The 13,522-nt window shown below is 43.1% G+C and overlaps 1 protein-coding gene across 2 annotated transcripts in view; it reads left to right on the top strand.

Annotated features, from left to right (window-relative positions):
- Dscam (DS cell adhesion molecule) overlaps positions 1-13,522 on the top strand; it is a 577,624-nt gene that overhangs the window by 477,561 nt on the left and 86,541 nt on the right. Inside the window, exons 17-18 of one of the 2 annotated variants that reach the window (XM_021184771.2) lie at positions 6,799-7,039; positions 8,341-8,487. In XM_021184771.2, coding sequence (XP_021040430.1) covers positions 6,799-7,039; positions 8,341-8,487 — 388 coding nt within the window. Of the gene's footprint in view, positions 1-6,798; positions 7,040-8,340; positions 8,488-13,522 lie in introns of those variants that run through there. The other variant, XM_029470764.1, reaches the window with a different exon arrangement.

Here is a 13,522-nt window from a genome sequence, read left to right as displayed (position 1 = left end):
GAAATACATTTTACTTAATGTTTTCAGCCATCCACTTAATCCTTAGGCTATGAAAGATTACAAATTTGCATTTGCTTTAATGAATTAATCCACTGGTTACGGTTGGGGATATGGGCACTTTATTAAAAATGCACACGTGTCTCACAGATATGTAAGGAACTGTCAGGACTTCTTGTATTAGCAGATCTAACATCTTCCCCTTCAACAAGTCAAGAAAAACTGGCTTCAAAGCCCTACTCATTCCCATGGAGTAGGATGGACTTTTCTGGACCCTCAGGTAGACCAGGAAGTGCAGGCTCTATTGGGGGTTCAGCCCCCCCCAGTCGGGAGGAAATTAGTATTTGTAATAGAAACACATAGAGCCCTTACCACCATCCAGCTTTATATCAAAATGCTCAATACCTATCTTTTCTCATGAAAACCTTTGTTCTCCACAGAGAGATCCGGGTCACAGATTCACACTGCAGATAACTTGTGTATCTAAAACAGGAACCACCCCGCTTACTGCTCCATTTGGAATGTACTCTGTGCCTTACCACCTCCACCATCCTCAGGAAAGCTTGCTTAGCTCAGCCACAAAATCAGCCTGCCTCAAGGACCCAGGTCCTTTCTCTCCAGCTCTTGGCAAGCCTTAGAGCGTAAGCAGGCAGAAAGCCTCAAGATGAATCAAAAAAGATGTTTTATATTTAGATATTAGATGATGGATTTTGCCATCATAAAATAATAGTGCCGTGCTTGTTTGCCCTGCCAGGTTGGAAAGTTTATTTGTATAAAAATAAATCCAGTGGCCAATCTATTCACTTTGAAAAAGGACAGTGTGGGAGTGGGGGAGCATCTCACCAGGTCAGCAGATCCCCACATAAGCCATGCTACTGCCATTTGTACCTGGATGAGCTTCAGCTACATTCCTGAGAGGGGAAACAGAGTGGCTTATCTCAACTTTTTGAGCTTCTGTTCCCCTTCTGCTCACCTTGTGTCAATGCCTGAAACCCCGGGATTTAGTTAAAGGTTGCCTATTACCCAGGTGTAGATGGGAGACTCATAGTTAGCCCTGTGAATCTTCCCTTCCTTGGGTGTAGACGACAGATATGAAGCCAGCCTGACTCCAGAGACCCCTGCTGCACACCACTGGCCTCTATTTGCTTCGAATTTTCACCTTTGAATAAGGTTAAAAAGGGGATGCCAAGGGCTGGAGGGACGACTTCGTTTTAGCAGAGTTTGCTGCTCTTGCCGGTAATCTGACTTCAGTTTCCAACACCAAAGTCTGGCTGTGTCTTCTTGATACATTGTATCAAGATACATTGTATCATCATGAAACCCAGAATCCCCACAAATTCCTCAGTGTGGACTCTCTCTTTCTGAGCTCTTGTATCCTGGGTCACCTGTGTTTTCTGCAGCTGTGTACCACTGCACATCACTGTTGGGTCATCCCTAGGCTCAGGTGAACAACCTCTTGTCCGACCATCTTCTTGACTCCTTGGGTAACTTTTCTTTTCCCCCTTTCCCTCTCTCAGTGCCCTGGGCTAACCCTCAGCAGTGTAAGCCTCACACTAGGTGGTATTGTCCACATCCTTGTCAGGGTCCCTTGAGCCCAGAGCCTTGTGTCAAGGAGGTACCTGGATCATGCTTGCCCAGCCTGATGCACAGCCTATGTAGGAAGCACTTTACTGTGGAGCCGTTGTGCATGTGGAACATGGAGGAAATGAGTAAGACAGTTGCCACCCAGTGATGACAGAGGACCGCATGCATCTTAAGAGAATTTGCAGGAATCTAAAGGACAATGTTAATTTATATTCCTCCATCCCCAGAAGACTCTGTTCTGTAAAGGTTTCTGTGGAGGGGAGAGAGATGGAATAGACATTAGGAAGGCTTGCCCATGCAAGTCACCAGCATCCATGGTGATGGAGTGAGCTGTGGGCCTTTCCACATCCTGGCCTCTTTGCTGTCTCTCTGTTTCTTTAAGGATGAAGAAGATTGGAGAGAGACATATAAAAATGCAGTCACTTGCAAGCCGTTCTAATGGATTGACATGGTACTAGTGTTGTCATGGAGATCAAAGAGAGGCCCTTAAGGATATGGGGGTTGAGAGGGATTGAGAGGCCAGAAGGAAGGGTAGCTGCCGGGGAAGGGGTGGAGAGGGATAGGGAGGAGGTCTGCAGAGAACAACAAATGAGAGAAATGAATGTCAGGAAATCAGGACCATTACTAGATCTGGGGTGGCAGGGAGGGAAGGGAAGAATTAAATAGGGTAAACAAGTAACCTTTCACAAGAAGCAAGCATAATGGCAAATGTGACCTCTGCCCCAAAGTATGCAGTTTCTTCAGAGGGATTCTAGAAAAGGAGAAGAGATATTACTCACTTATGAAATCACAGGTGTGGGTGTGTAACACCAGGTTCCAGGTGCAAAGGGGCTCACTTTCAGGGCTCCTGAGCTTGGACATGGAGTTACTTTGCTTGTTCTGTTCCCAGGCACACTAAGTGCTCTTTTAATGTGTTTTAAGAGGAGTGCTTGCCAGGTAGGATTTTGCATAGACCTACAAGTTTCTCTGCAATGGTGTGGTGGTTTGAATAAGAATGGCCTCCGTATGCTCACATGTTTGAATGCTTAGTTATCAGGGAGTTGCACTACTTAGAAGGATTAGGAAGTGTGGCTTTGTTGGAGTGGGTGTGGCCTTTGTTGGAGTGGGTGTGGCTTTGTGGAAGGAAGTGTGCTACTGGGGGTGAGCTTTGAGGTGTCAGTATCCTGTGCCAGGCCCAGTCTCTCTCTCTCTCTCTCTCTCTCTCTCTCTCTCTCTCTTTGTGTGTGTGTGTGTGTCCCTCTCTCTCAGCCTAGGGATCAGAATGTAGTTCTTAGCTACTTCTCCAGCACCATACCTGCTGACTGCCATGTTGCAACCCTGGTGTGGACAGAACAGGAGGAGGACATGTTAGTGACCATGTCTCCAGAAGACCTGGTACTCAGGCTCACAACCAGCTCCTATGAAGCAGCATGCATGCAGAGGGCTTCTTGCTGAAGTGAGTCTGATGAAAGGTGTTGAGGCACTACCCTCCAGAATGACTAGGGTTTGGGGAGTGGAATGGAGGAGAATATTTTTTGTGTAGCAGGTGTTTCTCAGATGGACTGTGTAGGAGAGCTTAGATGATGCTGATGCTGGTAGAGGTGACAGTGGTGATAGTGGTGGCATCAGACATGGCAGGGACCACGGAGGTTTGGGCAGTTGGTTTGCCAACAGTGACCATGATGCTTCAGAGGCAGGGTAGCAATGGCCTTGATCTTCCCTCCTGCCACATGCTCCTCATTTTATAGGACAGTATTAACAGCCTTGTCTACAGGATAGCTAGCAATTCCATGAGGCACCAGTAAAGGAAATACAGGCAATAGCATAGAACTTATCCAAAGCATAGGAGATGGAATGATGTCACAAATGCATCCCCTTAAGCTAACCCATTTCTAACAGAGTAATAGCAAAAAATCCCTGCTCATCAATAGCCAATCAAAATGCAGCTTTAAAAATGAGGCAGTCTACTGCAGGGACTTGAGTCCCACAGATAAGGTTAAAAATCGAAAATCTAGTTTGCAGAGGTGCTAAATAGCATTTGTAGTTGCAAATAAGTTGCAAAGCAATAATATGAATGTGGAAGAACACTTAACTAAAGTCAAACATCAACATAATGGAACACTGTTCTCAGAAACCATGAAGCAAAGAGGAGACTGTGATCTGAATAACATAGCAAATGAGAAAAATCAAACACAGAACTGTAGACTATAAATGGAGGATACAGGGGGGAACAAATGAGAAAAATGAACCAGATTGAAACATGCACAGGCTCACACAGGACTTTCAACTTAGGCTCCTAAAGAAAAATCAAGTAATGATTCTACACCATGTTTTTGCCGAAGCATAAAATAAGAACAGCAAATGCTTTATTCCAGAATAAGGACAGAAATATAGATACTCTAAGATAATATAATTTTTATAAATTTTAATTTTCATGTTTCTTTCACTATTTTATATGTGTATACAATGTATCTTGACGTTATCCACTCACTCTTCTCATTACAATGTATCTTGAGATTAACCACCCCTCATGTCCTTTCTTTACAATGTATCTTGATGATATGCTATTCACCCCTCACTTTTATTCTGGCTCCTCCAGGACCAGCTCATCATATCTACCTCTCTATTTCATGTCTTTCATGTATAACTTTTAACCTCCTGAGTCCAGTTAGTACTGCCAACATGCACAGGGCTATGGGGTCACCCAGTGAGGACATGGAGAACTTACCAATGGCAGCGATCCTAAAGAAAAGTGACTCTACCTTCTGCTACCATCAACTATCAATAGCTTCTCAGAGAAGAGTGGGGCATTGGAAGCCCTTTCCCTGCCTAGGCTGGAATTTTTAACTGGTTTGAAGTTGTGCAGCCATGTTGGTTTTAATTTAAACAAAATCTTGTTTAGTGAACAGAACTGAGGGCTTGTTTATCTTCTGAGGAAACCACATGTGACACTTTCTAACCTGTTTAGGAAACCACATGTGATACTTTCTAACCTGTTTAGGAAATCACTCGTGACTCTTCCTAACCACAAAGAGGATCAGGACAATTGTCCCATCCAGATCACACATTTAATGAACACTTCCAGGCCTAAGGATGTGTCAGCAAAGCTCTTCCAATAGCTGCTTAGGCAGATTCTAAATCAGCTGCTCTAGATAAATTTTCTTTTAGGCATTTGGCTCCACTGTATACCTGGCTGCATAGCCCTCATGCTGCGAAGGACTGGCTTTCTCGTGAAGCCCTGCAGGGATCCATCTGAACAATTAGACAGAATGCTTAATGGATATGAATCTAATTTGTAAAAAATTATCATTTATAGTTGAGTCACTTATCTGATAATTACAAAAAAATCTACATGAAATGAGATAAATCTCTTTGTTGGTAAAATCGGCTTGCATATAATGATTTTTACAGGAAAATTAATTTTATTAGCTAGCTAGAGGTTATACATGCAAGTCAGCAGGTGCAGTGTAGCAATTTTGCTGGGCCTAAACTCTGACCCTAAAACTCTAAAATCTTTGTGTTCTTAAAGATAAAATGAACCCATCTGTGTTACAGCAAAGCAAGTGTGAGCTCCCACACCAGAGTCACACCCTGGCACTGCTCAGTGAAATAGTAAACAACTAACATTGCTGATTTTCACCTCTGGGTCCTCACATGTGTTCAAACAGCCCATCAGGTAAAGACAACAACTGTATCCCACAAAAACCACACAGGAAGAAATTTGCTATAAGAAGGCCCCCATAAATAAGCATGTGCAGCTTTTGTGCATTAATTAAAAGTTTAAAAGACTACAAATAAATGAAGGAAGTACTATTCTCTGTGGCACAGATTGCATCCTGAAGCCAGCCTGGGGCATCTGTTCAGCCGAGAAGGAGAGCATGTCAGGCTACACACAGTATCTGCTGAGCGCATCCAGGCAATGCCCCCTGCTCATCATGTTGTTCTCTTATTATCTGCACCCTTCTCCATGCACTGCTGATTTTCAGAGACTTGTTCTGCCCTGGAACTCCATGCATCTCCTCCCATCATGCCTCACCCCTATGCCTCTGAGCACCCTCTTCCTTCCCTTCCCTGCCAGCTTTTCCCACACACCCCCAACTCTACTTGCTGAGCCCAGGCCATCCTTACAAGCCATGAGCTGTTTTTTCCCAGATCACATCTGCCTGTTGGCTTTAATTTGACAGCCACACACCCAGCCAGTCACCATTCTTCAGAGCCTGTGTGCTTATTACCCTGTCCTTTAGCACTGTTAGTTCTCCAGGGCTTCAGAAAGGTTTACACAACCTGAGAGATCTAGATCCATAGTTTATAATTAATTTATAGAAAGCAAAGTGACAGAAGATAGTAGATGATTGATAGATAGATGATAGATTAGATAGATGATAGATATAGGTGATAGATAGATAGATGATAGATAGAACAGTTAGATATACGTGATAAATGATAGATATAGTAGATAGATAGATAGATAGATAGATAGATAGATAGATAGATAGATAGATAGATAGATAGATGATAGATAGATAGATAGATAGATAGATAGATAGATAGATATGGGTGATGACAGACAGACAGACAGACAGACAGTAAGTAGGTGGATCTCACTATGACTGTCTCATAGTGAGATCCCTGGCCAAGACTCCATATTCTGTTTTCCCATCAGTGAGTCCAGTTAACCATAGCAGACTGACCTAGGGACTTGGAGTACAGATTCTACAGTGTCAGATTTATTCTTCTGCCACTTAAATGTGGCCGACATCCTGCGAATACTGAGGTTCACAGTGGAAGCATTGCAGAGGGTGAGGAGGTCAGGCTGGGGAAGAAACACGCTGAAGTTGCCCTGCCTATGACTTCACTGTGCGTAGTTTCTATTATCCCTGTAAACCACGGCCCGACACTATTAAGTAGAAAGTTACAGAAATAAGCAATCTGTAAGTGTAAACGACCTTGATGACAACGTATTGACCCAATTCTATTATATGTCTATTATTGGTCACAGCTGTTAATTTCCAACAGTGACTATCATGGGCTTACAGGGATCAACATAAAAGAGAAGCAGACCCGTGGTGAGGGCTAGGTGCCGGCCTAGGTGTCAGCCATGGGAGAGTTGTGCAGGAGTTACAGCTTCTGCCCTCGCCCCTATTATTATTATCTGGCTTTATCTTTTTCCTAAGTTGCTTTGCGCGTTATGATCCTCCCACATCCGATTTCCTGAGTGTCTTCTTCTCTCCTGTTTAGGCTCCCAAGAAACACTTACAAAATGGGATCATTCGCGGCTACCAAATAGGCTACCGGGAGTACAGCACGGGGGGTAACTTCCAGTTCAACATCATCAGTATCGACACCACCGGGGACAGCGAAGTGTACACCCTGGACAACCTGAATAAGTTTACGCAGTATGGCCTGGTAGTACAGGCTTGCAACCGGGCCGGCACAGGACCTTCTTCTCAGGAGATCATTACCACCACTCTGGAGGACGGTAGGTCTGGGCACCCGCAGTCTGTGGTAGTCTTGCTCTCTGTGGCCTACAGCCCACCTCCCTGTTGCATGACCCAAATATCTAACCTGCCACATCAAATTATTCCTGCCCTGGATGGATATGCACCCAAAAGCTAAAATGCATTCCTGAATCTTCCACTTTGCTTCTTGAACGCAAGAGTGGGCTTTGACCTTGTAAAACCAACATTGTCCCCATCTAGAGAACAGAAATCCAAGTCTTTCCCTAAAATTAGTACCAAGAACTTTTAGAATTTTTCTGTATATTATTATAAATTTTATTATTACCTCTCCCCGCTGATTGCTTTATGTCCCCAAGCATTCTGTGGCCAGAAAAAAAAAAAAAAAAAAAAAAAAAAAAAAAAACTCTTTAAGAGATCCCAGGCTCTCTGGAGCAGATCCCATAGTGATGATGCGCCCCCTAGTGACCAGGATGAATTTGTGAGTGCTTCCTTAAGACAGAAAAAGCCCAAAAGTGCTTGATGACAGAGAACCCTCCAGTCCAAAAGGCTCTGTGCTTGGTAGAGTTAAGTCAGAACACTGCCATTTAAATGACTCCTGGTAAAATGTGTCATTTGATCACAGACCAGAAAAGGCTTAAATATCTAGAACCTGCAAGGCCTGAATGTTCCATCTCCACACTCAGCAGGAGTGGTTATCTCTGTATCCATTGGTACTTTGATGACTTAGTTTCAGCTAATAATTGGCCCCTCTCCTCTCTCCAACATTTAACGTTGCCATACAGTCAGTACCTAAAATAGCATATAATCTGGGAATACTGGTGGGCACCATCAATCCTAGCAACTAAGAGACAAAGGCAGGGTCTCTGAATTTGAGACTAGCCTGGTCTACAGAGAAAGTTCCAGGCTAGCCAGGGTTGCATAGTGAGACCCTATCAGTCAGTGAATAAATAGGATATATATATATATATATATATATATATATATATATATATATTAGCACATATTAATTTCATTGTCTCTCTTGCCTCTAATAAAACAGAATGTTCTTAAAAGGGGGGCTTCAGAGATAAGGTAGGGAAGCCCTGTGGTTATATTTCTTCTCTCCCACATTTTCCAACAGCCTTCTAATCCATAGCCTCAAGAACTTAACTGAGCTGCAATATTCCCATAGGGATTGCACCAATTACTTTTTTTTCTTCTTTCGTGAGACTGAGTACACATTCCACTTAGTGTGCTAGAAGAGTAAGTTAGCTGTGTATCCACTATTGCTTCAACAACACCGCCCACACAGCTGTAACAGGTTGTAATTGTTTCATTTCAGTACCCAGCTACCCTCCCGAAAATGTCCAAGCCATAGCAACCTCACCAGAAAGCATATCAATCTCCTGGTCCACGCTGTCCAAGGAGGCCTTGAATGGGATTCTCCAGGGGTTCAGGGTCATCTACTGGGCCAACCTCATAGATGGAGGTAAGAGGGCACAGTGGGGGTGGTGAGCATGTTCCCATGGAAACACAGCCTGCAGACCCCCTCCTTAGAGTGAAATTAGGTTAAAGAGGGACATCAGGGACATCTTTGAACACTACCTTCTTTCTTCACACACACCTGATGCTTGAGCCTGTGTACGCACATGCCTTTTAATGAACAGCTTGAGGCAGACTAGAGAGTGGTAGTTGGGAATCAGGCATGATTGTATTTTCTAAATTATGAGTGTCTATGTCAAAACTTCAGGCAGCTTCAATAATTAATCTCGATCTAGAACAGTGTTTCTCAACCTGTGGGTCGTGACCCCCTTGGGGGCGGTCATATGTCAGATATCCTGAATATCAGATATTTGCATTATAATTTATAATAGTAGCTAGGAAAATGGCAGCTATAAAGTGGCAACTAAATAATCTTATGATTGGGGTTGCCATAGCATGAGGACCCTGTATTACAGGGTCGCAGCATGAGGGACGTTGAGAACCACTCATCTGGAATGTTCTATATAACATATTCCCTTAAACATTGCCCCTTTATGCCCTGATTGGATCCCAGCAAAGGAACATTACACATCTATAGTAGAAGTGTGTGAGGGCTCCAGAAATAATCCCAGGACACCTTAAAGGGCGTGTCACTGTCCCCATGAGGAACCACTAAATCCAGTCCCAGGTTTAGACGGTGCACATATCTCCCCCAGCTCTCCATTCCTAACATGTTTCTATGCCTTGGCCCCTGTAGCCAACATGCTTCCTTCTTCCTGCCTCCCTTCTTGCATCTCTCCTTCCTTCTTCTTGCTCCTCACTTCCTGTCCCCTTTCTTTCTACCCCTCACTTCCAGCCTCTCTTCTTCCTGTCTATCAATTCGTGTGTCTCTCTTCTGCACCTTACTTCCTGCTTCCCCTTCCTGTCCTTTACTTCCTGTTCCCTCTTTTCCCACCCTTCACTTGCCACTACCTCTCTTCATGCCTCTCATTTCCTGTCCCCTTATATCCTGCCTCCTTTCTTCCTATCTCCCCTCTGCCACAGAGCATCCTTTAGCCTCTGTGCCTGGAAGCAGACTGTAGTTCTTGACTCCCTCTATGTAAGGTAAAGAGCTCAAGTAGAGAAGTCTATAGTACCTCTGCTCAGGACCTGCTCTGGGTCTGTTCTGCTAGCCATGCCCCATCTCACACAGTGAGTTCCTCAAGGCTGCAGATGTCTCCACTCCTGTTACCAAATTAAGGAATGAAGACACAATAGCAAATGCTGCCTTCTGCTGAGTCACAACTACTGTGTGACCCTCTTCTATGCGTGTTCTAAGGGATGTGTTTCCAGAATTGACTGCCAGACCTGGTTCCTTTTAGAGTGGAATTTCATGCTCCCCACACTACCCTGCACTGGGGAAAAGCATAGCGAGACATGCCAGATCCACAGCAGACCCCAATTAACTGAACATCTGCTCTAGACTGAGACTGGGAGATGTGAGAAGGTAGGGCTTGCTCAGGGGGCTCTGGACTAATAAACAGGGGCAGGATGTTAATGCATGTGGACCAAGCCAGCAGGAGCCATCCACAAAAGGGTGGCAGAAGCAAAAGGGTTAACTATAGGAGTCCTCACACAAATGAAAGCTTTAAAAAAAAAGCATAGCGTAGGGTAATAAAATGTATAATGTGATGTCTGTGATCATCTGATTTGACTGTGTAGCATAGGACACTATTCTGTACTCTGTGAGGTGTCTTTATAATCATCGAGCTTTAAAGTTTGAATAGTCACACATCATTAAACATAGTTCTTAAGGATGCTTCTTTCTACTCACAGAACCAGGGCCAAGTCAGTGTGGTTACTGTCTATTACAGATGTTCTCTTCATGGCTTCCAAAAGCTAAAGAAATGATCAGAAATGAAAGCACTGCTCAAGGGCCACCTCTAAGAAATATCATTTCTGGTCAGCACGGCACTCCATATGATCACTGGATATCTTGGCACCTACCCCACAATCTCTTACCCAACCTTCCTGGATCCCACAAACCCTGAGCATGGAGAGAGAAGAGGAAAGCCTGACCCAATCAGACCTAGAGAACATTTCACACATGTGTATCATATATGAACACACTACATACAACACATACACAATGCACGTAAACATTGTATATACTACACACATATACATAACACAAATACACACACCACATGTATATATATATATATACATATATATATATATAAAATGTATGTATATACATATACATTATTACACATATATACACCACATATACTTCCAACATATCATATTCTATACACACATATATATGCTCTATCCACATACACCATATGCAATATATAAAATCATACATTATACCTACACATACGTAACACATATATAATAATATATCCATATATATTACACATATACATACCATACACACTCCCAACATAATATAATATAATATAATATAATATAATATAATATAATATAATATAATATACACACATGTAGGCTACATATGCCACATATCACATACACTATTCAAACCAGACACACCATAATACACATACTAGACAAACCACTAGACACACACCATATAACACATGCACACACCACAAATACCAAATATATCATATATACCATATACACCACATATACCACAAGTACCAAACATACCATATATACCATATACACTACATATAACACAATTTACATTACTAAGCTCTCTCACAAAACACACATCACACATACCATACACACATTACATGCTACAAATGCTAAACACACCTATACACAGTATGAACACTGCAGTTACTATGCAACACAAACATCATAACTCAGCACACATGACATACCCTTTTCACAGCTATTGCATTCACCCTGTAAACAGGTATTACATAGCTATTACATGTGCCCTGAACATATACTCCCCACATATATCACATGTCATAATCTTAAAGTAGGTGGCTCTTAACATCTGACTCTTTGGGTGGGATGCTTTTGGACAACATGCTGCAGAAACTCAAAGCACAAGACCTCTGGACAACACATCCTTCTGGTCCCCTCTCCCTGTGTTTACCAAGTGTCCAGGACCCTGTATCCACAATCTTGTATGGTGGATGTGAAGGCTCTCAGGGATCATGGCCTTGAATTCTGGCAATGTATTGCTTTTCTGTCCCTTAGTTCCCTGCCTGTCAAATGACGACTGTGGAACCATGGACTGTTTAGCTGCCTCAGTTTATCCATCTTGATCCTATGGACAGGGCTTGTGCCTGAGGAGGCTGGCTTGGCATGTCCCCACCTCTGTTGAGACAAGAGATCAGAACCATAGCTCTCAATGCTTTTGGAACATATCAAAGGTATCCTTCACTGTAGTCAGCTACCCAGGTAGTATCTGCTGGGTCCCTGGTTCACACCTCAGCCCTCCCTTAGTAAGAACAGTTACCTGGTGCCAAACACCCTGCTCCCAGCCATCTGGCCCTGGGCAAGTAGATTCCAGGCCTCCTTGTTATGCTCTGCCACGGGCTCTGGGTCATACAATTGTGCAGACACTTGCCTCCCCATTCCGGTTTCTTTCAGTTGCCACGTGCCTTGTGCCTGATGTGAAGGAGGCACTGTGTTCCATCTCTGAATAGCACTCCTGGATCCCACTCAGGAAAGAAAGTCAGGCAAACTTAGCACACACCAAAGTTCTCACACGTCACCTGTCACTTGAATGCTGACACAGAGAAGAGTTCACGCTAGGTGAGGTGAGGAGTGTGCTGAGCTCTCAGATCAGTCCTAGTGCAAATCTCACTACATGTCTGTTCAGTCATATTGAGGCATGCACACACAGTCAAGGATGCCTCAGTGTGGCTGAACAATTACAACTTGAGATAGATCCTGATACACAGATCATCACTGGCCAGACTTCTTGTCCATCCCCGTCACAGACCACCACCAGCCAGACTGCTTGCCAGTCACCCCTCACAGACCACCAGCCACAGATCTCACAGTCACTGCTGTTTTGTTTACTAATATATAGGCCCAGTTGTGGAAGCCAACTGCATTCTGGGACTATTATGGATACCAAGGTGACTATAGTCAATGATGTAGGCTAGAGCTAGAATTGCTCACAGGGTGTATCTTAGCTTAGGTATTTGAGATTAACTTGGGTTCCTAATCTCTGCATATACTACCATAGAATTTTAAAAATATAAATGATGCACCTGGAAGATGGCTCAGTTGTTATAGCATCCACCATACAAGTGTGAGGACCAGAGTTCAGATGCCCATAACCAATGTAATGACAGATGGTATGATGACCCACTTGTAATTTCCATCATAGAAGCAGGAGCAGGGATCTCCAAGGCAGTCTGGCTAGCAAGACCACGGGATATTAGTGAGTTCTGAGTTTGATTGAGCTACCCTACCTCAATGAATATGATGAAGACATGAACAGGGATGATTCCACACATCAAATATACATGGACATGTGTACCTGGTACACATGCATGCCTATACACATGTCAAAATACATGTTAGGATAAAACACTCATGAAAAGCAATTTGGGGAGGACAGGGTTTATTTCAGCATGTAGTTTATAGTCCATCATGAAGAGAAATCAAATAACCTTAAGGTAGGAACACTGTTTACTGACTTGGTCCTCATGGCTTATTCAGCCTGCTTTCTTAGACACCAGGACCTTCTGTCCAAGATGGCACTGCCCACAGTGCAATTGTCCCTCCCACACCACGTCAATCATTAATCAAGAATGAATGAATATACATTCATACACACATATACATATATACATATTACACATAAACACATACACACATATACATATATACACATACACACATAAACACATGCACACATATACACATATACATATATACACATACACATATATACACATACACACATATACACATACACGTATATATACATACACACATAAACACATACATGCATATATGCATATACATATATACACATACATGCATATACGCCTATACATATATACACATACACATCATACACACATACACATCATACACACATATACACATACACA

The sequence above is a fragment of the Mus caroli genome, chromosome 16, assembly GCF_900094665.2.
Source record: "Mus caroli chromosome 16, CAROLI_EIJ_v1.1, whole genome shotgun sequence".
Lineage (NCBI taxonomy): Eukaryota > Metazoa > Chordata > Mammalia > Rodentia > Muridae > Mus > Mus caroli.
This window is presented reverse-complemented; position numbering and strand designations above follow the sequence as displayed.